The 25,793-nt window shown below is 41.5% G+C and overlaps 1 protein-coding gene across 1 annotated transcript in view; it reads right to left on the reverse strand.

Moving 5' to 3' along the window:
- Positions 1 to 5,737: 5,737 nt before the first annotated feature.
- anos1 (anosmin 1) overlaps positions 5,738 to 25,793 on the reverse strand; it is a 40,919-nt gene continuing 20,863 nt past the window's right edge. The window contains exons 3-14 of the mRNA XM_026144714.2: positions 25,488 to 25,550; positions 24,968 to 25,190; positions 19,372 to 19,556; positions 18,930 to 19,059; positions 16,688 to 16,893; positions 15,172 to 15,316; positions 13,133 to 13,279; positions 10,629 to 10,717; positions 9,341 to 9,512; positions 8,848 to 9,068; positions 8,077 to 8,218; positions 5,738 to 6,946 (exon numbers count right to left, since the gene is read on the reverse strand). Of these exons, the coding sequence (XP_026000499.1) occupies positions 6,888 to 6,946; positions 8,077 to 8,218; positions 8,848 to 9,068; positions 9,341 to 9,512; positions 10,629 to 10,717; positions 13,133 to 13,279; positions 15,172 to 15,316; positions 16,688 to 16,893; positions 18,930 to 19,059; positions 19,372 to 19,556; positions 24,968 to 25,190; positions 25,488 to 25,550 (1,782 nt within the window). The 3' untranslated portion in view covers positions 5,738 to 6,887. The remainder of the gene's footprint in view (positions 6,947 to 8,076; positions 8,219 to 8,847; positions 9,069 to 9,340; positions 9,513 to 10,628; positions 10,718 to 13,132; positions 13,280 to 15,171; positions 15,317 to 16,687; positions 16,894 to 18,929; positions 19,060 to 19,371; positions 19,557 to 24,967; positions 25,191 to 25,487; positions 25,551 to 25,793) is intronic.

The raw sequence follows: 25,793 nt of genomic DNA on the forward strand, positions 1-25,793 counted from the left end.
GTCATTTGCTTTAAAAACATGGTGTCCATGATTTCTTAAAGAAAAAGAAAGAAAGAAAGAAAGAAAGAAAGAAAGAAAGAAAGAAAGAAAGAAAGAACAAACAGAGGATATTTTTTGCATAGAAAGGTTCTGACTTCCATTTGTGGATGTGGTGAAAATGATGTTCACATGACAGATGTGTTTCTGAGGTCATGTAGTGATTTACAGTGATAGAACTGGGTTTCTTTTTATACTAAAGCACCATCTGCGGGTTTAAAGACTTGCTGTTCAGATTTGTTTCTTGCACTTAGGGAATTCTTGATTCTCGGTATCTTTTAACCATACCGTGCACCTCAAACGAGAAATCTTCACTTTTCCATTGGCAATCATTACTTTTAATAGGCTTGGACCTCATCTTTGCTTCTGAAAACCTCTTGCTCCCTGGGACTCTTTTTTTATATATATATCAGGTTGTTTTGCTAATTAACCGTATTAGCTGTGAGATGTTCCACCAGGTTTTTGTTTTGTGTCTTTTTTTGCTATTTTGAAATGCGTTTCATTAAAAACTTAACACTTAAACTAAAAATCATGACCTTAAGAAAGAAGTAAATAGATTTATAAATACCTGTTTCAACAGTTTATATATTGTCTTTGCGTTATTTTCATTTCATTCACCTTTTCTTTACATTTTACTTAGCTTTTCAATATTTTGGTTTTATTTTTTCTAAAAAGAGGCAAATGAAATGTGTTGATTTTAATGTGTGAACCACCCCCTCAAAACATATTTTCACTGCTCTTTTGTTCTGTCACCCGAGTTTATTTTGAGACATTGAAGACACAGAGGCACTGAAGCGCCGTGTTTAGACTACAAGTGATGTCTGTCATAATTTCTTCTTTTACTGTAACGCACTTTGAAGAGCACATGTGCTCTATCATTAACACCTTTGGATCGTTTGTATGTGTGTCTCTCTGTGCCCGCCTTGTCTTTGTGGCAACCCAGTGGGAAAAGTGGAGGAAGCTCTGCCCCCCAACAATATCTGTTTCAACATCCTCTGTGTGGATTCCCTCTGAACTCAACCCCTGACCCTTCCCTTGTCCTCGAGCCTGGGTCCTGCCCTCACACTGCCGTCCATCCTCCTGGGTACGGCTGACCTGTGAACTGCGCTTCGCCTCTGAGGCGACCCTACACAAAGGCTTCATAGGAGAAAAGAAGACAAGACAGAAAGTTTCCCCTCTTTGCTAGTCATGCCTGGGGGTGTATTATATGGTGAAAAGCTGACACCAGCCATTGATCCCAATTTAAAATGTCAGCTGTTGTAATTTGAGTTATTACCTTTAAATATATCATCATATAGCAAAGTTAGCTTTAGTGCGAGCTCCCTTAGCGCAGGATTGGCCACAGTGTATTGATGATTGCATAGCAAACTTCCTAACTTCATTAATTAGGAATGGGTCACTTGGGTCAGTATGTGTTTATTCTCAGGAAGGCGCATCAAGGGGATTAGCACTAATCAGGGGGGATTTTAAACAGCTCTTACCCAGATGGATGATACTCTTGCTTGATCTCTTCACTTTGTACGCCTGCAGAGAATGATGTTTGGTTTGGAAATAAGCATCTAGATAACGATTCTTCTGGTTTTCTTTGTAAACACAAACATATCGGACCTCTCGCTTACCTTTGACCCAAACTGCAAAGAACCAGATTTTTTGAGTGTCCATAATTTTATGCCCACAGATGATAGAGATGATAGACACGTGATTTATGCGGCGTGTTAATTTATTGTCAGGATCATCGGTTCACACTTCAGATTTATATTTCATATTTTAATATCTCTATATTGTAGTCTTGTGTTACCTCAATCAGTAGTATAATCAGATTGTAAAATACATTGTGATGTACTGCTATACTTTGATGGCCCCTGATGGCTGCTGTCTTTATCATATATTACGTCATCATGTTGCCTAGCAACCTCCTAGCAACGGGCTAAAATGACCAACATGTAACATTTATGCACCTATAACATCTTATAAAAACGTTGTATAATTTTTGTTTCAGTATATCTATCTCATGCAGTAGTATTTGTAACATGTAGTGTCTCTGTGTGTGTGTATGTGTCACAATGTCCACACTTACATGTATGTGGACATATTGTGATTTAGTAAATGTATCAGGGTTAAGAAAGAGTGTGCGGGGGTTATACTTAAATTGTTGTGGATCACTTTTACTACCTCCAGAAGAATACATTAAATTATGTAGTTACTACCATAATTAAAATAACAGGTCAGTGATAGTGATGTCATTTAATCTGTTCACAAATCTTTTTCTAGCAGTCCAACATACTGTATCTCTGCTGCAAATACCACCAAATGACCCTAAATCAACATCTTTCTGCCAAAGTGTCGACAAATATGAACATTACACTGTTGAGGCTATTGGAGAGCTTTTGCATTGTTTCACAACTGATAGCACAGAAGTACCTCACAATAAAAACAGTTCTGCACCTTTGTACAACCCCAGCTCAACAAATTGAATCCAAAATATACTGTGAAGAAGCATTTTCCAGGCACTGAATCCAGGAAATCAAGTTCCCTGTAGAGCCGCAGAGGAAAAGAAAAAAAGGGAGGGAGAAAAATATTGTCTGTCTGTCTTTGGATGTGGCAGTTTTGCTTCAGTGTCCTGCTGCCTTTTAATCACAGAACAGACATGCTTTTCACTTTGTCCGCCTTTAAAGAACAGGGAAAGAAGACCGTGGCTGTCAACAGTGTTGTAGCCCTGGTGTTTGTATAGTGTGTGGCATGCATGTTCTCCGATCTGGATATGTGTTCTGGTCTTCATTAGACTCAGACTGAACATCTTTGCGGCCTGACAGAGAGATCCTTTCATGTGTCCCCTGCCTGGTCCCACTCACCAGAGCCTAACCAGAAACATGCCACTGCCCAGGGCAAGGTCAGATTTCTCACCATACCACAGCATTAAAGCAACATTGCTTTTCCTAATAGAGGGGGAAAACACTCTGGTTATTTTTCATCAGTCTCACAGACAATATATTCCATCTCATCATATTGATGGAGTAGCAGCACAAAAGTCCAGGTGGAAGTAATCTGGAGGGAGCGCTTGTCTCTGCTCGATGATCTCACTGACCCGAAACTCGCATGAGAGCGAAATTTGGAGCTTTCAAATTGTTCAGGTTACGATCGGTGTGATCTCAAAAGGGAAAGTGAAGTCCATCAATTTTATTTTTTTTGCCTCATACTTCAAAGTCACGCTAGGATTGTACCTATCATCTAAAACTAAATTCCATCCATCCTTTAGGGAGTAGTGTTACAGTCGCTCTGTCAAGTATCGTGGAATGACCCATAAAAGCTGCTTAGATCGATAAATAGCGATGCATGGCTCATTGCAATGTTAATCTGCAGAACGGGTGCCGAGAGGTCAGAGGAAATGTGTGGGAGAAACAGCCTATCTTTGTGCTCCTCTGAAAGGACTCACTGTGATATTCTCAATCCTATTTTAAAAAAAGTCCCTAATGTCAACCAGAAGATGGGCAAATATTTAACTCCGTGGGATTATCCACAGAGGCAAATAAATATAATTGCGCGTTTACATTTGAAAGCAATATTTCCCAAATTTTCCCTGCCTGATTTTTACAATAAAGATGCAATGTCATGCAAAGTGTATGAGCCCTCGTTGGCCTTTTACCATCAGAGACAAAGCTTTGGTACTAACGACCGGCCTATTATTTAGTTGTTGCATTTTTTTTCCCCATTTCTTTTATGTCCTCTGAGACTTGGACATCTTGCAACATGCCTCAAAGGAGGCTGGAGGCCCTATTGTTTTGAGGTTTTCACACTTGAGGGCCATGGTATTTTGTGTGTGTAGAGAGAGACTGTGACAGGCTGAAAGAGAGAGAGGCTGGGCTGGCTCGCACAGAAAGGAGCCTTCGCTAAACACTGGCCCGGTTCCTAGAAAAGAGAGAGGGATTAGTGTGCACAGACCAAGAAACTAATCTCCTTCGACATAATAGAACTGTACATAAACAACATCCCTGAGAAGTGAGCGGTGAAGCACTGACTGACTGAAGAGGCCGAACGTGTGAACACAAGGGCTCGGAATAAATTGCTGTTTGCTGTGGAAAATGATGATGAGAATCGACTTCCATCCAGAGATTTGAACATCTGGACGGCATCATCCCTTTACAAACCCACACTTAGAAAAACAAGCACAAGCAAACACAAATATGCAAACACCGCAACCTCTTTATACAGACACAAGCTCTCCAGTGTATAATAGCCACATTTGCATTAATAAGCTCGCGTTTGCGATAACAATTAATCACACTGATTAATTGCAACAGCAAATTTGGGAATCTAAGCTGCCAGTAGCAGCCTTGAAAGAAGACACTAACTGTCCATTTATCACATTCAAACGTGCAGCCTGAAGGCGTGCACAACTCATAAGGTTGTGTTTTACCAGTCGACACTGAGTATATATAAAAGATGAATGAAGCCGCAATACGTTTTTTAAAATAAGGCACTTTTTTATTGTTTTTTCAAGGAGAGAGTCCTAAAGAACAGGGCACATACTTCCTTAAAGGACTATTTATATATTAATAGAAAATTGTGTTTAAAATGCTTTGAATTGTCGAGTACTGTCACCTCAAAGGGAGAAGATCCTGGGTTTGAATCCAGGGTTGAGCCTTTCTGAGGTGCTAAGCAGGTATTCCAGTTTCCTCTCAAAGACACACATCGTTTAGGTTGATTGGTGTTTCTGGATTGGCTGTAGCTGTAAATGTCTGTCTGTCTCTTTCTGTTAGCTCTGTAACTGTCTAGCATGCACCCTGTCTCTGCCCCTCCAACAGATTGTATGAGTTTCAGAAATATAATAACAGAACATGATACAGAGTCCAATTAGCCTGCATTTAATTTTTTGTACACATTTCTGGGGGTTGGTTTTTTTTAGTCTCTGATTTTTATAATGGGAACAACATAACTGATAAGAAGTTGCTCTTTTCCAAACCATCACATTTTACATGTCAAACACATCCTGTGGTTTGAATGTTTTGAGTCTCTGTGAAAAGGACATTAAGGAGACCGAACCACCATCTAGTGAAGATGCACTTAATGCAATAATGGTTCATTGTAAGTTTAAAAAGTGAGAAATCACTGAGACTAATTTGAGTAGAATACAATGCATGCCTCCAGGCCTGGAAAGATATGATAAAATGCATTTTTTTTTTTAAAAACTTAAAGTACTTCTACACACTTTAACTATTAAACACCGTTTAGCATTTAGGATTATCGAAAATTCATTCACATGGCTTTCATCCAACATACACAAATAACTCAGCATGAGGTGTACAGTACATTAGGCTCAACTGTGTCGCACGCTTTAATTTCTTGTAAACATTCCCACTTCTCATTTTATGATGGTGGAAAGGCTGCTGAGCAGAAGAGGCGTTTAACGCTTTTCAAACACACAAGAGCTCAGAGAAGCAGCGTATTATGTTGACCAACCTCGGCAATGGCAAATTCACTCAGGCTGAGCTGCTGAGCTAGATGACCTGTTTATTTAGACTTAGAGAGCACGTGTCTCAGGCTCCTGGACCGATCAGTGAATATGTTGTACACAGAGCCTGCCACGATGGAGTTTACAGCCAAAATAAGCAACAGTAATTGCCAAATACTCGAGTATTGGAAGGGGAAGCAGGTCTATTTACTTCTCTTAGCAGCTTCAATTAAAGCAAACAGCAAAGAGGGCACAGGTTAAGGATTATTTTATTACTTAGCAGTTTGTACAGTTTCTACCATGGAAAAATAACATGTAACATAAGACCGTATTTACATTTCCATTTTTACAAAATGTCTTTACAAGATTTTTCTTTTTTTTGCCAGTTCCCAAAAAAAAAAAAAAAAGAAAAGAAAAAAAAAATGAGGCTAAAACACACAAAACATACACATTCACACACATCCAAACCAAACTTTGTAATACACACATAAATAAATATAGACATTCACTGACTGTCACGACAAATATTTCTACAGCCAAGAACATGTACAATTCATCATTTCCACACAAGTTATAATTTCATTAATAAACATTACATATTACTTCCAATATAATTCTTTGTTAATCTGTTAATGAAATATTGCTAACATATTGAAAAGAGGTAACACAGACATTTCATGCCAACAGAATGCTAACGGCTGTCATGCAAAACCATTACAAGCTTTCAATTTGAAGCAAGTAAATCATTTACAGTTCTAAAATCAAATGTACTACATGCAACGTACTACGCGAAATATTCTGGGTTAGACAACGATGACTTTAGTTACATTGACCATCAGTACTGACTGTGTGCCAAAGAGCCTCTTTAACTGATAACACAAAATAAATACTTTAATTTCTACTTTTCTTTCTTCATTAATTGTTTTACATTTATTGCATTTCCTATCGAATATTCCATCATCTTCAAACATGTTCCCAAATTATTTTGTTTATTTCAACCGTGTAATAGCCAAATCTAAATCAGTCATTGTTGTCTACAATGACTGCTTCATCACCAATTCTGGGGTTCCTGGATCTAGTTTTACTTATTACATGAACTCCTTATGGGATAAGTTGGGGAGCTGTGTACTAACCAACGCGGAATATGAGACCTCAAAATATAAATTTCACTCTATAGATAAACCCCTTCCGGTTACTTGGAAGTCAAGAGAGAGGGGTTATGAAGGAATAGCTGACGTGTTGTGGAGCCTGGAGGAGATAGACCCATATTTCACAAGAAGGGGGGGTCAGTTCATGGTCTGGTGCGCTGCGTTTCTGTTTGGTTCCACACATTCCTTCTTTGACAGACAGGAGCAGAGAGCCACTGGTACTTCTTCCTACTGGGTTTGCCTCGACTTCAAACTCAGTGTCTCTCTACCGACGGCTTCTGGTGATGAGAGTGGTGCTGCCGCAGCCTTGGTCCTTCAAAAAACACACAGATTCAAAGAACTGTCAGATACGACTTCAGATTGAATCACTTTGAATTGGTTTTTCAGGGAGTAGCAATGCGCTTCTTTTTGCCACTTATATGAAACCTGGTGTTTAACTACAGCTTCCCCTATTGCAACATATGTAATGTAATTACTGTTCAGTAATATTACAGTTGCTAATCACCTATAGTTTCAAATTTTTTTTATGTTTAGGCAGGTCAGCCTTTAGCCACCTTGATTTTCCTAGATGAGCACTGAGGCTTGGTGCCTCTCTGAATTACTTTGACGGTTGTAACTCTGCTGGCTGCTTGGTGGTTTATTGAAGGCGCATAAAAGGCTGATCTTGCACATGCCCTAAGAAAGATAGGGATTTGTGCTGGCACGTCCCTATATGTACAGTTTAACATTGTGTTGTTTACCTAATTTTCTTTTTATTTGTTTGCTTTTTTTTCGGTAAATGCTCTTTTTTATATAATTGATTTGACTGATTGATAATTTTGTTCTGATATTGAAGCCGATTATTGAGAATCATGTAGTTTTACTTATATTGGTACTGACTACTACATTTCTGATATAGTGGCATTCCTACAATAAAAAATAAAAGTTGAAGATTAATGTGACTTTTAAATAATACTATTATCTTAAACTCTTGTGGCCATAGCATTTATGATGGGAAAACCTGATATTGTAACAGCCCTAATAATGAGATGTGTATATGTGTATATTACACCTACATTGCTTTTCATGTAGCTATGACAACGCCACTGTTGACACAACACCTTAACATTTACATTTTACTTTCAGTAACAGCAAAAACATGCTGATTTACACAATCAGCAGAGGAAAATAGGTAGATTCATTACTTCACATTATATTAGGCATTAATACCATATATAGTCATATATTTACTGCAAAGACAAAACATAACTGTTTAGCGCCATGGTTTAAGCAGCTACAAATAGAAGATCTACAGTATGCTATTAGGACTGAACAGTAACAGACACCAAACAAAAGAGTCTCAATATGAATTTCAAATGTTGAATCGCTGGCATTATCATTTCAACTGAGCAAATTGAGGTGCAGCTCATAAATTATGGAAGCTGACAGTGACTTGCTACTTACGATGTTGTATGACAGGCAGTATGCTCGGGGTCTGAAAGGTCTTAACCGTGGCAGGACCTTCTCCTCCAGTTGTTATAACCTGCACCTCCAGTCTGTAGTAGGTGGACGGCCGCAGGTTGGACACTACAAGCAAGTTATGATCCTGCACAACGAAGGAGGGGAGCAGGAGACGACATGCAATCAGATGAAATGCAACAGAACACGCCTTTGATTCTGACAGGACTTTAATGTGAATGGGCCGCAAAAGAGGGGAGTGTAGCCGTCTTTGCACAAGTCACAGACAAAAACAAAGACTTTGTTTTCATAAGGCTGTCTGTCTCTCTTTTCACTGCCAGGTTGATAAAGTGTGCGGTGGGTGGTTTTATTTATAGACAAGCTCTAGAGGCTGGGAGGTGCAGATAGGCGGAACGTGTTGTTGATGGAACAGATTATGTCAAAGAGCAGCTTTTTCAGAGCTTTCATGGAGGATGAAAGAGGCAGACGTGAAGGGAGATGAATGCGCAGAGGAGGAGAACTTCCAGCGGGACAAAAAACTTCCCCAGATCTATCCCCGTGTCTGTCTACATACTACCGCTTATCAAACGATTCATGCAAAGAAGCCACAACAGCGTTATCCTCAAATCACGGTCACATCTGACAGATACATTTCTTTTCCTGTTGCACACACTAATAGTCTTGTCACAACACGATCTCCTGTGGTTTCATAAAAACCATATTAACATTCAAAACTTTAGCTAAACTCCAATTCTGCTTCAGTAAAAACAGACTTACTGGTGGCAGGATCTGGGACTGGGAGATGATGCTGTTGGGCAGGCTGTTTTGCCGGCTTTCAGTTGTGATTTCAGCCCAGGTGACCTGGAAGCCCGTGATTCGCTGATGGGGAGCCAACCTAGAGACGCGCCAGTGGAAATTGCCGGTGATGTTTCCCTCATTGGTCGTGAAGGAAGCCGTCAGGTTCTCAGGTTTAGCAAGAACTTTCGGAAGCCCTGAAGCTGTTAGGACAAAGTTGGTGTCATTATTATAGAAACATTTTTGGGAAACATCCGTGAAGACTGACAAATTAACAAAGAAATACAGCTACTCTGGTTTTGTAAGAAAGGTTATGTGAGAAACTATTTATCCTGAACGTGTTAAACCTATATTTTAAGTCTATAGAGATTTTTCTCATCATCATGATAATAATAATGATATTCTAACAAATGTTTTTGTATTGTCTCCACTAATGCGGTCGGTTTTAAAATCCCCCAAACAGCAGACTACTCACCTCCCTCTCCTGGGCAGGGGATGTGTTTGTGAGTCTTGCTCCGGATGGTAGCGCAGGATGGGGTGAGGAAAGTGGTGCTCTCGTCCTTCGAGCGCCTCTTGGACTTCAGCATGTGAACAGTGACTTTGTACTTGCAGGAGAACAGCAGGCCTGGGAGGTTGATGTAGTTCTCCTGTGCAAAGAAACACATTACTCAGTTCTGATGACTTTGACATGTCACCCAGGTCAGGTCCCATGGAGCTTGGGAGATAATTAAATACACAGCGCAGATCACGTTCCCACTCAGGCCCCAGGAACACGTACCGTACTGGAGGACTACTTTGAACTCTCACATGGTAGGGGTTAGGCTACTATTCTCCTATTCAAACTGTAATAGAAATGATTTTTTCATAGCTTCCAAATGTGGCACAGCATAAACACAAGAACCTCAACAAGAAGCAGCGATCAAAGCGAATTCATGCCTAATTTGAGATGCCTGTAAATCCACGTTAATGGGCTCTTTGGAGCCATGTAACACTGACACTAATTTCTAAGTTTAATCATCTATTGATCTGAATGAGAAAAGCTTTTCTCAGCTCTCTGTGAAACAAAAACCCCCGGTGAGTAGTGGATTTAGACTTTCAGTAATAGAACAGGGCCTCCATTAATAGACAGCCCTTAGGGAAAGGGTGTGTGTATATATATATAATATATATTCTCACTGATATGTAACAGCTTTGATTAAAAGTGAATGAGGCACTGTGCTCACATAAAAGCACAAGGCTGCAACCCTTCCTGGTGATCTATAGAAAATGGAAATGTATTTCCTAGCAACCACGGTGCTGGTTTCTAAAGAATGCGTTGATTACCAGGCCTCTGCCATCACGTATCAGCCTGAGCACAAACAGTTAACCCTCTCTGTGTCAAGCTCTCAAACACAGACAACACTGCATCCTAAAACAAAGCCCCACACAGCCGCACGGCTGGGGCTGCTGAATTCTGGGAAACATTGTTTAAGTAAATAAAAGTTACTGGCCAACACACCGCATGCGTGACCACACGACTGACTCATAATATTCAAAACAACAGCCACTGGTTTGCCTGGTGCAAATCTAACACAACAGGGCTCCTGATTCACTCGGCGCAGTTGTTTTCCTTAGTGGAGCTATTCTTCCTGAGCATCAAACAAAGGCTTAGGCACATGCTTTGCTTAGCACAAAGCTTCTGACCACGCCACTTCTCTAATGCGCTGCCCTACGAGAAAGGACCCCCAGCTGGAAGTGGTGCGTAACAGCTTCTGGGGACTGACCTGCGTGACGGACTTCTGTGGTCCTTGGGTCTCGTTGTGGCTACAGTACTCTGGCATCCACTGGACATGGTAGCGACTCACAGAGGAGTCTGAAACAAAGAAAGGAGGAGAATAGAGAATGTAACAGAGAAATTACTCAGTAGTCAGTTATTTTTTTTAAATATAATTTAATTATGATGTGTATATAAAAGAAAGGGAAGTTGTGCATTAAAAAAAACATTACAAAAAACTATGGGTGTATTATTACAGCACGTATGGACTGCCATTTATTTAGCACTTTTCTGGCTTAATGACCACTCAAAGTGCTTCAGAGCATAAGCCACATTTAAGCAGATATTCATCCGGTGTGTCATTCTGCCCACTTTGAGCACTTCATCTACCTCATAACCACGGCCAATTTAAAAATCACCAATTACCTAACATGCACGTCTTTAAACTGTGAGAGGAAGCCAGGGTACCCAAAGGAAACCCACACAAGCACAGTAAGAGCATGAGTAACTAAGTGGCTGTAGCTCAGATGCAACCATGGCTGATTTTGATGTTTTTTCAGTTCTTGAACTTTTTGCCACATGCTTGAGAAACACTCGATTTACTCCCAGTGGTGGATATGACATATTCCAGTGGATTAAAAATTAGTATTTAAGCAACTGTACTTAGGATTGCATTGCAGCCATCAAACATTTATCTGACATCAGAAGCAAATCTGACAGGCTGAAATCACTGATTTCCTTGTTTGGGATCAGATACTATTGGTATCTCTTTCCTAACATGAAAAAGAGTGAACTCCATTTGTTGTCTTTGCAATTATCAATTACAACTTTTCAGCTTCCTAAATCTGCCCTTTTGTCTGCTGAAAAGCTCATCGTGGTCCAAATCCTGCTTCTGCGAAACAGCATTCACTTCATTACTGTACAGTAGCCCCGCACAACCTCATCAGCAATATTTATCTACCTCATCTTATGTTACTGGATTTATTATTCATTCAGCTGTGTCCCTTGAATATATGAAATACATCTCTGATTAATAATTGAGTTGTGCTATGTTCACCCCTCAGTAGGGGCCTGGGTTGTAGTTTGCAGATAAAAGGGGTCCTTTGAAGGCTTAGACACAGATCTGGCACTTAAAGCCCCAGAGCTCTTTGGAAGCAGAAGAGAGGAATTACAGGGAACCGGGAAATCGGGGAAAGAACATAAACAAGATATGCCTAGCCCGGTCTGACTGAAGGAGGGCAGTGGTATGTAAAACAAGAAATAGGACATGGAAATCAGGTAGAGAACGGAACCGCAGCAGCGTTCGATAAATCATGACTGGAAGCCAGCCTCTGAAGTCCCGCCACAGCTGATCTGCCGTCTATTGTCTGGGTGTTAGGCAGACAGATATATTATCTGAGCTCGTGTACAACATGGTTCTCTTTCGTCTGCTGGACACAACCCAGAGGCTAGGCTGTTTTGAATCACAGAGACAATGAATGAGAGTTTAATCATGGTTCAGTTAACCTGTCGCTTTCTCTGTCACACAAGCCAGATGTCCAGAGACTCTTCAGCCCTCCTGAGGCCATCCGTATGTCTGTGTGTTTACGGTAGTGGAGCGCACGTTGTCAGAGTCCAAGCCAGGGTCATCACTCAGACTAATGAGTGGCAGTGATGCACACGCTGCGGACGGGGACCCACGAAACAAGACACAGAAAGAGAAGCTGGACTGGGATTAGCTCTGCAACACCGTGATTCCCCAGGCATGCTTGATCCCGTCAGCATCACTCAGCTCTCTGAGACCAGGCCAACCTTGCTAACAGCTCTGGGCCAACTCCATAACCTCCCCCCCTCATTCTGATTCAGCAGTTGGTGTCTCACCAGGCCTCTCCTTCAGCCAGGGTTTGCATTCTTGACTCCAAGATGTGGAGTTTGGCTTGGGCGATGACATATATTAGTAACATAACATAGACCAGTGAATGGGACTTGACAGGTTACCCTGAGAGCATCGCTTTCAAGGTTTCCATATTTTCATTCTGGTATTAACAGAAAGTTTTTGGGAGTGAATGCCACAGAGACAGCCATTCCTATAGGTTTTTTTTAACCCGTTACAGTGCTTCAATCCACCACCAAGCCCGCTTTCTATGACATCAAGTCTCGTAAAAAGAAAATCGACCGCTTCAACGCTAATGCGAAGGCAAGAATCTATTAAATACAGCTGTCAATAAATCCCATTGCACAGCTCTGACTCTGTGTGTTTATTGTTCTTTACTAAACGGTGGCTCTGCTTTACCCGTCCGTGTGCGGTTTTTGCCCAGCACTCACATTACACAGCTCTCACAAAGACACATTGTTTCATTTACACCATCTGATACCACATTCATAAAAAAAAGAAGCAAATTTCGATTGTTTGAGTAAGTGGGAATCAGTCATAACATTTTATTATGGTACACATGAGTCATAGTGATTGATGGGCATGATGGGGTGCTAATTAGATTCTAACGAAGCCATAAATCACTACAGTAGGGAGCTCACCTCCTCTCTTCTTCCAGTAGACACGGACCTGCAGCTGGCCGTCCTGGTAAAAGGGCGTGCCTACTTCTAGAGGGCCAGAAGGGCGTTTGGCCAGGGTCGAACCAAGAGGGGATATCTCCTCCTTCTTTGACTTGAGCACAGATTTTGCTGGGATGAGAAATGAGAAATGTTTCTTAGCTAAGACATGAAAGTGACTATGTTGCAGAAAACAGTCCAGCATGGTAACAGAAACACTATTATTTCTTTGTAAGATTACGCCAGTGAACAACATGTTCTTCATGCACAAATGTGCTGTAACTTGATTTGTACACAAAGAAGCAGGTTGGCAATTCAATTCATTTTAGAACCTCGTGTACATTTGAAAAAAAGAAAAACACTCATACACACACACACACACACACACACACACACACACACACACACACACACACACACACACACACAGCTTTGAGGCTTGGCCTACGCTTCCCAAGAGTTCAAGAACTCCAAATGATTGCAGATGTGCTGTCAGTGTATCTTAGCTTTTCCAGCTTTTTTCGTTGCAAATCTCATGATGATTGTTTACCTCAAATTAGGAAAATTCAGCTATCATGAAAAGCAAACAAACAAAAAAGAAAACTGGATTCAGCTAAAATGGTTTTCTCAAATCCCATATGGCTCAGCAATTAGACAGCTGCAGCTTCATCCAAGTTTCTTTTGATTTCAGGTAGCGGTGGCCCTGTTTGTGCATCAACAGTGAGTGCCTAACCTCAGTTGTGTCAGTTTCAAAGGAGCTTTGGCTAAACATAAAGATTATGATTAAAATAAAAGTTCCAGTTCTGTAACTTCTGGTTAATATTGGACTCTCAGGAGTTTAATTCCAAAAATGCAACTTTCATGTTTTGTTTTTCCAGTTTTCATTGTTTTCAACAGAAGGCATCAGAATAATATCCTTCCACCCTTCCATCCATCCATCCTCTTCTGCTTATCCAATTCAGGGTTGCAGGGAGGCTTAAGTTTATCCCAACTAGCATAAGGTGAGAGGCAGGGTACACTCTGGACAGGTCGCCAGCTTAGAGACAGAAAACCATTCAAGCTCACCTTCATACCTATGGGCAACTAAGAATCACCAGTTAACCCAACCCCACTAATTACATGTCTCTGGACTGTGGGAGAAAACCCAGACAAAAATGGGTAGAGCATACAAACTCCCCACAGAAAGGTCCCCATCCAGATGGTGGATTCAAACCCAGGAATTTCTTGCTGAGAAGCAACAGTGCTCACTGTCTGTGCTGACCCCCAAATAATGTAAGATTCTTTTTTCTTTTCAGTGTAAATTTATTACAAAAGTTATGGGGAAAAAATATTTTATGTAAGCAATTATGATGCCATGCACCACAAGCCAATTACTACACATTTGATTTCATGCATCATATGAGCCATCTGATATCTACCACCACACCAACTGCTTCTTATGCACACGTGCAAATTTCCATATTGATAACTATACTTCTATCATGGGTTGTAGTTTTTGGGTGCAATCTTGGAAAAATGTGCATTAGCAGAATTCTGTTGTTTCAATTCTATAATTGTGAATCTGTTACAATTTTTTTTTTTAATATATACAGCAGGTTTTTAATTTAGCCATTTTTCTCTGTTAGCTGCTCTTCCTTTAGGACCATCTCATAAACGTGCTTTAAATGAATTCATGATTTATGCCAACCATGCTAGCAGATCTGCGGGGCTACACTCAGGCACACTGGTAGTTTGAGTTAAATGTTAACGCCCCTTTACGCGCTAAAATGTGCAAAAATAATGTGCTGTTTAGCATTTAAAAATCAGTTGGGTGCAGATTAAATGCTTGATAACATTTGACAGGGATTCAGGCACCAAAATTAATCAGGCTCACAGAGTCACGAGAATCAAGGCAGAATCAGTTATTTGGATTTTCACGATGTGACTTATGTCTGTTCAGAATTTCATCAACCGACTGACATTCTGTCTGTCATTCCCGAAGCCACGCGTCTAGCAAGGGTAAAGAATAGGATAATAATGTTTACCTGAGTCATTATTCTGACTGGTACTGAAGTGAAGGGAGGCCTTGGAGCTCTTCAGACGCACCTGCCCCCAGTATGTGACAGCCTGCAGCTCCACAGTGTAACTGCTGTTTTGTTCCAGTCCCTCCAGATCTACCCAGTTTTGAGCCTGTAAAAACAGCAAAAAAAAAAAAAAACCCACTTGGCTTTTGCCATTTGTATGTAACCACACTGTCACATGAGCTTATATTTAAAGTCACTGTACCAGCCACAGCTCCAGCCCAGCTCAATGCCAGACAACACAGGCCTGTGGGAAAGCCCTACTTATTAAGAACACATGTGGAGCTGAAAAAGGGGATGGTGGTGAGGAGATAGCCTTTAGGGCCTTAAGACAGAGCCATGTTATCAGAGCCTCCCAGGGCTTCTTCACTGTGTTTGGCTTCTAGCATTCCTCCATCAGCATGAACTTGATGAGTTCTTGTTATTGACTGTGGGTGTTTTGACATTCCTCTGCCAGCAGGCTGCTTTCAAAGCCCTGAGGTGCCAAAGTGGAAACCAGTAGTACATGTGTCAATAGGTGTCCGGTGTCTACCACCTCTATCTCCTTTGTGGCACATCTGGTATGCATTTCAAAAATTAATTCAGGAGAAGACTCTATGAAGGCAGGTCTGGACTATCCGAGCTTTTGGCCGAGTCTCTTAATGACATCCTCCTGAGCCACATCTATACCATATCAGGTCAGATGCTAATGGATATATTGTGTAAAAGCTCAAACAAGTACTCCATTTTTGAGAGCAGCCAGTGATCTTGGTCATGTGATTTATGTGTAATGTCTACGCTTAAAAAGATGCCAAAGAAACTCTTGTTTCTGGCTGCTACAAACAGCTGAGAGCAAAATGTTCTAGCATGCAAAATAAACTGCTCCAAAGAATAACAAAGGCATTAATAAAGAGGATCAGCACAATTCGTTCTAAATATGCTATTCATGTCATTATTAAAGAATGTCTTAAATATACTTTGCAATGATTGAAAAAAGTAATAAGTTAAGAATTTTGAATGCAGCTGGATTTAACAGCTAAAACATGTAAGAAAACAGATTTTTAAAATAACTACATTACACAATCAAATAATGAGCAGCAGAAAATGAAATGTACAAACATCGATATAAGAAGCACATACACACACCTTGAAATTGTGATTTATTGCTTTAAACAAGGCTATCCATCACACTAAATGTGCTTTCTCTCAAATCTTAAATCTGTGTTTAAGGGTTCTTTCATCAGCGTAAGGAATTAAAACAATCAAGAACTTATTGTATCACTCTGAGGATAAGTGATCTTCCCTACACATATAAATAAATATCATTCCGATTCCATGTTTATCTTTTCCCCCACTGCGGGCCCAAGCATATTTACAGAGTTGTACCGAAACTGGGAGAAAAGATGCTGAAATAATCTTGGAAGAGCCCTCGTAGTCTTAGAGACCGGATAAAGGAAAGAAAGAAAAAGAACACATCACTCAGACAGAGTGAGGAGATTACCCCATTGGTGGTCTTTCTCCTTTTCTTCTTGGATGGCACCATGGACTTGGTGGGCACGGTCCAGCTCCAGAACACTTTGTAGTGATGTATGGGGATATCGGGCTCCTCTGGCAAAGTCCAGTTGAGACGAACTGTCACCAGGCCTTCCTCGCCCAGAGTCACGTTGGTGACACACAGACTGCTCGGGCTGGGAGGGGCAGATGGATCTGAAGACATAGCAACAACGCAGACACAGAAACAACACTGTGAGTTGGTGTTGATTCTAAATACATCTGTTAACACTTAGAGATGGAAACAAACTGGACCTCTAGTTCTTGGATATGGCAAATCTTGGTCCAAGGCACTTTTCAGGTAAAAAGTATTACAACCCAAGATACCTTTCACCTCCACAGCTGAGGAGGGGAACACGCATGGCACTGTGCAAAGTAATTAGTCCCCTATTAACAATCTGTCGTGAGGTGTTATGACAGGTGTCGTGTCATTTCTATGACAGCGTTCGGCAGGACTGAGAGTACAGGTCAAGGGTTAACAAACACATGCTGCTCACTCTGGCTGCACGGTCCACACTTAGAATGCCAGTACTCCTACTAATATGCATGTGTCCAGCGTAAAGCTGGATCTGAACCGTATGAGTCCGTACGTGCAGCGACCCAGCCTACTGCTGTCGGCCGATGTCAGCCTGGTGCAGGAGGACAGGCAGGGCTACATGCCAGATGACAGACCAGAAGGGGAACGGTCTTTCTGTAATGAGAAAATGATTCATGCCACAACCCAGTTGGCTTTCCTCTCTCCTGCCCTCTCCCACCTGAAACACATTTAATCCACTCTAAAAAACACAATCGGACACATCGGTTCTCCAAACCAGCTGATGCTGGCCATGAAATATAAATAAGCAGTCAGCTTTTACAAATTGCCCTAACAAAGTATAGTAGTGTGAAATTGCATTCAGATGATATGACCGAACTATATAAATAACAGCGGCATGACAGAATGGTCGGGACTTCATCAAAGCCGTGGCAGCTCTCATCAATCTATCAACATTCTCGCAGTGATTGGCCTGATTGGAGGTCAGCTTCCATTCCTGCAGCAGAATCCCACCTGGTCTGAAAGCCTTTCAAAATGCCTCGGGGAGCTACGGCATGACAAAGGATTGACAGGACAGGTCAACACACCAGGAAACACACTAATACGTTTTGTACTTTGTACCATTTCTAGGATTTGGCAGAACATGGCGAGTACTCCAGTAGAGAACAGTTTATGCCTTGTATATGTTTCACGATATACATCTAAAGACACTTAGCTCAAGGCCAATGAAGGCATAACCGTAAAACCTGCTGCCTTGCCAACAAACAATATCTGATATAAATCAGATGCACTGTAGACACAGTGTTACACTCACAATCCTGTAATCCCTGAAGAACCACAAAACAACTGTCCGTGACTTTAACAAATGCCATCTGCAATACAACACGGCTATTTAAAATGTCCCAGTAGTAACACGGGATGCCATCAGAGTTCACTAATCTGTGGCAAAGATCTGAAATGTGGCTGGGTTACATCACTTTGTCTGGAAGCAAGACAACACTTGCATTCATTTGAAACCTGCTGCATCCTGACTAATTCAGACTTATTACATTTTATATGACTGTAAAAAAGGGAAAGCCCTGCTTTGAAGATGTAAGTAAAGATCTCATTGCAATACAGAAAATGAATGCTCTGTGCACCCAAGCACTCCTCATTACTCAAATTCCACTTGGCATCAGCGTGAATTTCGTTTAGCTCGCTGGGTAAACGTGTGGAAACTTTGGACGGGAGACATTTATTTACAATTCAGGTTTAACGCAGTATATGAAAGAATTCAGCGGTTTTAAATCCCAAATTTAGTTTTAAATAAACATATTTAAACAGTCTAAAGCTATAATTCAAATTTAATAAATGTGTGTTTGGCTTAACCAGTCGTGTTTCAGTCATAATCAATTTGCTGTTGCCTAATGGAGCTGCGGGAACTGAAGTGTTTAGGACACACAATACACGAAACCGAAAATGTTTCAGTCGGTAATACAGAAGGCTTGTAAGCTGACATTCAGAGGGAATATTTACCAAATAGACCTGCTTAAAACACTTCCCCGAGGCTTCACCTGTTCCAAGGTCTCAAACATAACAAATAGAGGGAAGGAACCGACACACAAGGCAAGGCCACACACACACACAGACACTTGGATATGCAGATAAACACACAGACCTCTGGAGGAGCGGAAGTGTTTGCTGGGTGCAGTAAAGCCGCGGGTCCCGTGGACATTGACGGCTGCAACTCTGAACTGGTACCATCTGCTAGCTCTGATGTCAGCCAGTTGGATGCGTTCCTCTGCAGTCTGAGGGACAGATGGGGGTGGGGGGAGCAAACCACAGGGGTCAGGGTTTACACAGGGTCACAGCCCCATGTGAGTGTGCTGCCACATCATTCATCTGTGTTTCTCATTGCCAAACTATCAAAGACACCGTGAGGAACGTGCAACCGCATGCTGCAGTGCAGAGCAGCAGTTTCGCAGCTGTGGCATGCTGGGACACGTGAAACTGTAAATTCATTCGGATACAAATGTGACGAGAAGGAGTCCTCGCACGACAGACTTCATGCATTTATGGGATTCTCCAGTATTTTATCTGTGTGGTGTATCGGTTTCTACCTGTGCGACTGTCTGCCACTCCGTGGCATCATCCTCACTGGGATGAATACCGTAGTTCCAGCGGCGTTGCACCACATACAGCACAGGCTCCACGGATATGTTGAACTTGGAGGACCAGCGGATCTCCAGCTGACCGGACGGGTGCTCCAAGAACACCAGCTCTTTCCTCGGCTTCAGAGGGACTCCTAAAAGTACAAGAAAGGATGTTGAAACACTGACAAGGATTAATATCACCACTTGTGTGGAACATTGTTGGAGAAATTATACGTGATATGTCTTGTTTTCCTCTCCTGACTAATGTAGGTTGGAAATATGAATGACTCTGAATTGGACAGATACAGATTTCAAAATGAGACATGATCTCATCGCAAAAGATTAAATACATGCTGCGGGTCAACAACGTCATCTTTCTACTGTGGCAGATTGGGAGATTTCCTGTGTTTTAGTAGCTGCGTTTCTTAGTGATGATACACGCAGTTTGCATTTAGGTATGCTCTCTTTCTCTCGCTCGCAGACGCAAAATAATCCAGTACAAGCATCCGCGCACATGCATGCAGCGTTAATTTGCATCACTGAACTTCACATTCAGCCTTTCAGTCAAAGTCAGTGCGGCCATGTGCAATAAATTAGAGATTTATTAAGTGCGGGACCGGCCAAACATTCTGCCAAGTCAGACTGACTCTCTCAAGTAAATTTATTGCACTGGACACGTAGTGAGTTGTTGATTGAGCGTCGGGCACGGTGATAATGAGATGGAGATTGGAAAAGCAAGTTTGGAACTACAGGAGAAGACCCAACACGTCCAACAGTTCTCCATAAATCACCTAGCACTTCAGAACATTATGTTGGACCTCTGTCGCTGCCGAACGGCTTACTGCTGCTTCGCATTTATGATCGGCATCACTCCACGCTCAAGGCTAATATGTCGGTAAACAACATAAGAGTGCAATTTGCATTCAGAGCATCTGATAAGCTTATATGTCTATTCAGCCCCCTTGCAGAGCATGAAAAAGTGACTGATGCGCAAGAATCATGGAAGGAGGACCCCTTGAGTCACATGCATAAGGACTCAGTACTTTGTTTTGTCCCATTGATAACAGCTTTCTTCATACTAACAGCTGGGGGTCATTGTGCTGTGGTTTCACAGCTCCACAGCAGAGCGTGCGCGAACAAACGTGTCATATTTCCTGCGCAATAATCAACACCGAGGTAACCGCAGCATTCCTCTTCCCCTTCTGTCTTCGCTCATCTTCCCACAAAGTCACACAAGTGCTCGCAAAGCTACACACGAAAATACAAAGACGCACACACGTCTCTTTGACAATACGTAGGAGGACAATTAATGCTTTTCCGTGAGATAACCTTCGAGACAGGTTTGGTCCAAAAAAAAAAATAAATAAATAGAAAAATCACGCTTCATTCTTTTTCTTCTCCTTGCCACACACTTACTCCAAATCATGATGCAACTGTTGCTGAAGCACGATCAAGGGTACAGCGTTCATTCATGTCTTAATCATGCCAACAATTACACTCCAGGAATATAATTCTCAATACTCACGCACATACTGTCATAATGACTGCTCTAATTACAGGGGGTGAGGAAAACAGTGTAAATACTCCGTGTAGCACAATGATTTACAGTAATGCGAGGGGGGCTTGTGGACTGACTGACTTGTTGTGACAGCGTGACTATGGCTACATTTAATTAAATTCTGACATTCTCTCTCTCTTCTTTTTTTTCGTCTCAGAAATAGAAAACATGCAAAACGTGCAGGCTTGTGTCGCATGTCGAGCCAATTCTTCCCAGGAATGAGAAAAACTAGTGAGAACAATATGAAAATGAAAGAAGTATAAAAGGAGAGACTGTCTAATAAGCTAGTTATTTCTATTTCTATACGCACTGCATATTTTATATGAGGAACTTCTCCACAAATAAAACTAAGGCAACGCTGGAGAGCAGTGGATGATGTGGAACTTATTGGTGCAAAAAAATAAAAAATGGAAGAAGAAGAAGAAAGTTTGTTAAACATCAAAAACTCAGGGGGTTCAGTGTCTTCAAGACTTAAGTTTTTTCCTTTTCTTTTTCTTTTTTTTTGGGGGGGGGGGGGGGGGGGGGTGTCTATCTCAGGGACTTTGACATTAACTGGGGACCCTAGCCTGAACACAAACACACACACAAACACACACATCTGAGAGTGATCTCAGTGGGGGGAAACGCTCCATTTCTCCCCGCTTATGTTTGCTAATGGCTTCCAGCATCAAGGCTCATCATGGTGAAGACTGCATGCACACTTGCGCACACACAGAAACAATTACACTCTTGAAGGCATGAGCATCTAATTAGACCTTTAACACTGAGGACCGGGACAGGAATTCCATCCAGACTTTCACCAGAATACTTGGTGTAATTCAGTGTAAATGCAGCGCTGAAGGCGACCCATCATGAGCTCAGTGTTTGGGCTAAATCAGCGGGAAGGCTGCTCGATATGAAGGTCTCGCCGTGCCGTGAATGGTTTTCATTGACTCGGTCAGTGTACAGAAATTCTCAAGGTCACGCCAGCTTTCATCTTTCCCAGATTAGGGTGCTGTACACCTTTTAGTGCATGACATCCACCATGACGTCCCTCAAGATCAAATCAAATATAAATGCTTCCATGTTCTACTGTGTGCACAAGCTCAAACTGACATATCACATGCTCCTGCCATGCAATAGTAAGTGTGCTACACAGTAAACCATGCTTAAAGTGTGATTCAAAGCATGCACTACGGTCTATCAGTGGAGCGGTTCAGCTTAATTTAGACTCTCCTACCACCGCTTCATCTCCTGAACTTTGTTATGGCCTCAGGGTGCCAGCAATTGTGTGCTGACAGCGTATATAATGCAGTTCCAGCTCCAATCTTCTGAGTTCAAGGGCCCTGGGTTCTCTCACATAACGACTCAGCACCCGCGGTACATCAAGTCGCCTTGGGCAGCACTATTAAACCATTTTACTGGAGCAAAGATTCTTGGGTACATCTGTGTCTATGAAACCCTCAAGCTTATCCTGCAAATTCAATGCTGAATATCCATTCCCATTTACAGCTGAAATGGCATGAGGGATGTGTGGGTGAAGCACAATGCAAAGAGATGAAATAAAGATTTTCAGGTTCTTACTGCAATTGTCAAAAACCCTGCAAGATTATCTGTGTTTGCGTCACTGAGATTTACAATAATGTTTAACAGGCAGGGATTAATTGGTTCAACGGTATTTATGAAAATTATGCAACCTGAAGCAGTTAATCATATTAAAAAACACGACGGCTGCATTGAACCGGTACCAGATACGAGACTCCACATAACGAACAGGAAAAGTCGAAAAGCAGCGTATGCAAGATTAGGCTGACGAACCGTGTTATGTAATCTAGTCCTTCTTATAAGCCATACTCAGCAATTCTTATAAATAATTAAATAAATAAAGACGGCACTGTGCAAAAGTTTTGAGCCACTTCTCATTTCTTTATATTTTGTTTCCAAGGAGACTTTCTTGCAATACTTCTTGCAAAGTTTTTCTCCATTCCATATTTACAGTTTGTTTGTGGCTATGAATGATTCCATTATTTAAAAAGGCCCCTAACTCAAGGGAAGAACTAGTGTTGTGTCTTTGTTACTAGCAGACTGTCACAAAAACACTTTTTTTCCTTCTTTAGTCGAATCTACAAAAATCACAATTTGACAGACACAAAAAGGTGATTCTCCCATCATGGTGTGGAGTGTGTCCTTGAAACAAACAGGACACATGGAGGTGCAAATAGGCCTAAAAAAAAATCGATTAATAATAATAATGATAATAACAAACGCTATCTAAAGCAGGTGAATAATATCTGAAACTTTTTAAAAATCGGGACCTGAGAGATGTCAAGAAGCCATTCTTAAGGAAGAGAAACAGGGAGAAGAGGCTGAGGTATGCCAGATTATACAAGAACTGAGCTGGAAACTCCATAAAACCTGTAGCAACAGGTTTTATGGAGTTTTGAATCCAAATTTGAATTTTTTCATATATGCACCTTCAACCTTGTTAGAATTAAACAAAATTTGCTTTTGCCTAATATATTCTAATTCCATTCAAGTTTGCAAGTTTCAAGAAATCGTTGCATTTATTTCACATTTTTGTAGCAAAATAGAAAGAAATGAGGGATAGCTCGAGCATTTCCATAGTACTGTGTGCCAAGTGACTGACAGTTAGCTAATCTGTGCTTACAACCTGATGTTTAGACACTGTCCCTTAAGGTCTGTCAACCTTGCTGACTATTACCCTGTCAATAATTAAGTATTAAATAAAGAACGATGTTTATTAAATAACTATTTTTAGAGCTTTCTCATTTGTCACAGAGCATTTTAACTGAGCATTTTATCTAAACGTTTCCCTCTCTCTGTTCATTGATCTCAAATGTTCTGCCGGCAACTAATTAAACCAATGCTGCGCAATCAAACAGCTTTCAAATTCACTGGATTTTACAGAGATATTTATAAAAATGTACACAAGACATCTGGAAAAGAATTAATCAGTTGAAATGGAACAGAAAAACATTAAGTCTTAGGTGCGATGTTTAATTCAATGTGAGCATGACATGGCTTCAACGAGCAGCTGGAACAAGCTGATACAAAATACCACTTAAAAGGAAACTAAATTGGGGACTTGGATGTCTAGAGTTTAATGTGTGTAGTCAGAACCGCAGTTAATTGCAAGCCTGAAACAAGCAAATAAAGGTGCTGATATATAAGGAAATCACAGACAGAGTTGTTTACAATACACAGTATGTAACCTTTTAATACTTATGTTCTGACTTATTATAAACTGCTATTAATGCGGCAATTTAGGAATGTGGAAGTTACGATCCTTAAGACTGCCATTTCTGACAAACCTTGTTTATATCTGTGGACAACATTTGTCAGCATTAGGCTGTCAGTTTATTTACATTCAGGAATGATTTCTCTGATGCAGTCGCTTTGATTGTTGGTGGGAGGTCTAGTTATTCCAGCGATGCTCTACATTTAATCAGGCTTGACTGATTTGGTTTTGTCTGAACGATAACAGCGTCTTTGATTACACTTTACTCTCCCACCAGTGGTGCTTCACATTTGAAGCATGGGAAAAGACAGCAGGCTTTAAACGTGAAGCCGTCACAGGAAACGCAGTGCATTTGTCACCTGTATTAGTTACCAAAAATATACAAAGACACGTCTTCTCCTTGGTAAATCTTGTTAAATATTTCGGTAATGGAACAGGAAGCAGCGGCACTTAGAAGCAACACGCTGTGCCGCCCCGGCTCCTCGGAAAGGTAAAAAACGTTTAATGTGCCTTGCTGTGGTTGGAAAACTGCTTGTGTCGTGGCCGGGACGAAGCCAGGTCAAACAAAATGGCTGCTTTTACTGTAAACCGACACCCCGGTTAGAGGTTTAACAAAGCAGCAGCTCAAGGAGTGTTTGCTGTTGTATTCATTAAACAACCAGGGGCTGCCAAATGAACCATATATGACTTCTTAAGGATTTACACGGCGATGTACTGTTGCAGAATACGATAAAATAATGTTTGATTTTATCTGCCTTCAGCATCACCTTTGTAGAGATTCTTTGGCAGCTGGCAGGTGTGGCCACAGCCATTGGAGCAGCACTTTTTGACAGCTGAACACTCTCCATCCTCCTCGCAGCTCTCCACACAGGCAGCTGCGAAGCCGCTGGCCTTCTCCGGGGCAGGGCAGTCACCCTGCTTCACTCCCTCCACAGACTTTAGGAACTCGCAGCTAGTGAGACACTCGTAGTGTTTCTTGGGAAAGAGGGGCTGAGGAAGAAGAGGGAAGGAGAAGGGGAGAAAAAAAAATATAAGTCAGACTACTTTTTTAAGGCAGGGCTGTGAGCTAACAGTGATTCTCCTGTTTACATTTCTGCTCATGACTCACTGGAGCGGCGAGTACATTAAACAGCTTAGGCTCACAGAGGGTGTCATTACAGTGCAAAACCAGTTGCTTCACACCCCTTTTCAAACTTTCCTCTTACTAAATCTTCCCACTGGGCCTGAAAAAACCCCCTCAAAAGCTCAAAATCTGATGCAACCGCAGCATTTGTGGCAGTGACATACCTCACATAAATCTTGGCACTGGTTTTCCTTCAGGTCCCAGGATTCCTTGCAGGGCTCCAGGCACTGTGAAAAGGAGAAGGGTGTCAGTTCTTCAAAGAACCAGCCACATCAAAGTGTTAGTGCTGTGGAGATGGTGCCTACTTGTGGTGGGCTGACAGGCACCTCGCTTAGGCACTTCCCCTACCACCTTTGCAGCAACCAAACACACCACTTTTTGCTACGGATAATGGCCAAACCATCAAAGGGCGCAAACAGTCCTCTACAAAAGCAGATATGGGAGAAAGTTTGTCTGTCAGGTGCAGGCTG

The sequence above is a fragment of the Astatotilapia calliptera genome, chromosome 16, assembly GCF_964374335.1.
Source record: "Astatotilapia calliptera chromosome 16, fAstCal68.1, whole genome shotgun sequence".
In the NCBI taxonomy this organism is placed as follows: Eukaryota; Metazoa; Chordata; class Actinopteri; order Cichliformes; family Cichlidae; genus Astatotilapia; species Astatotilapia calliptera.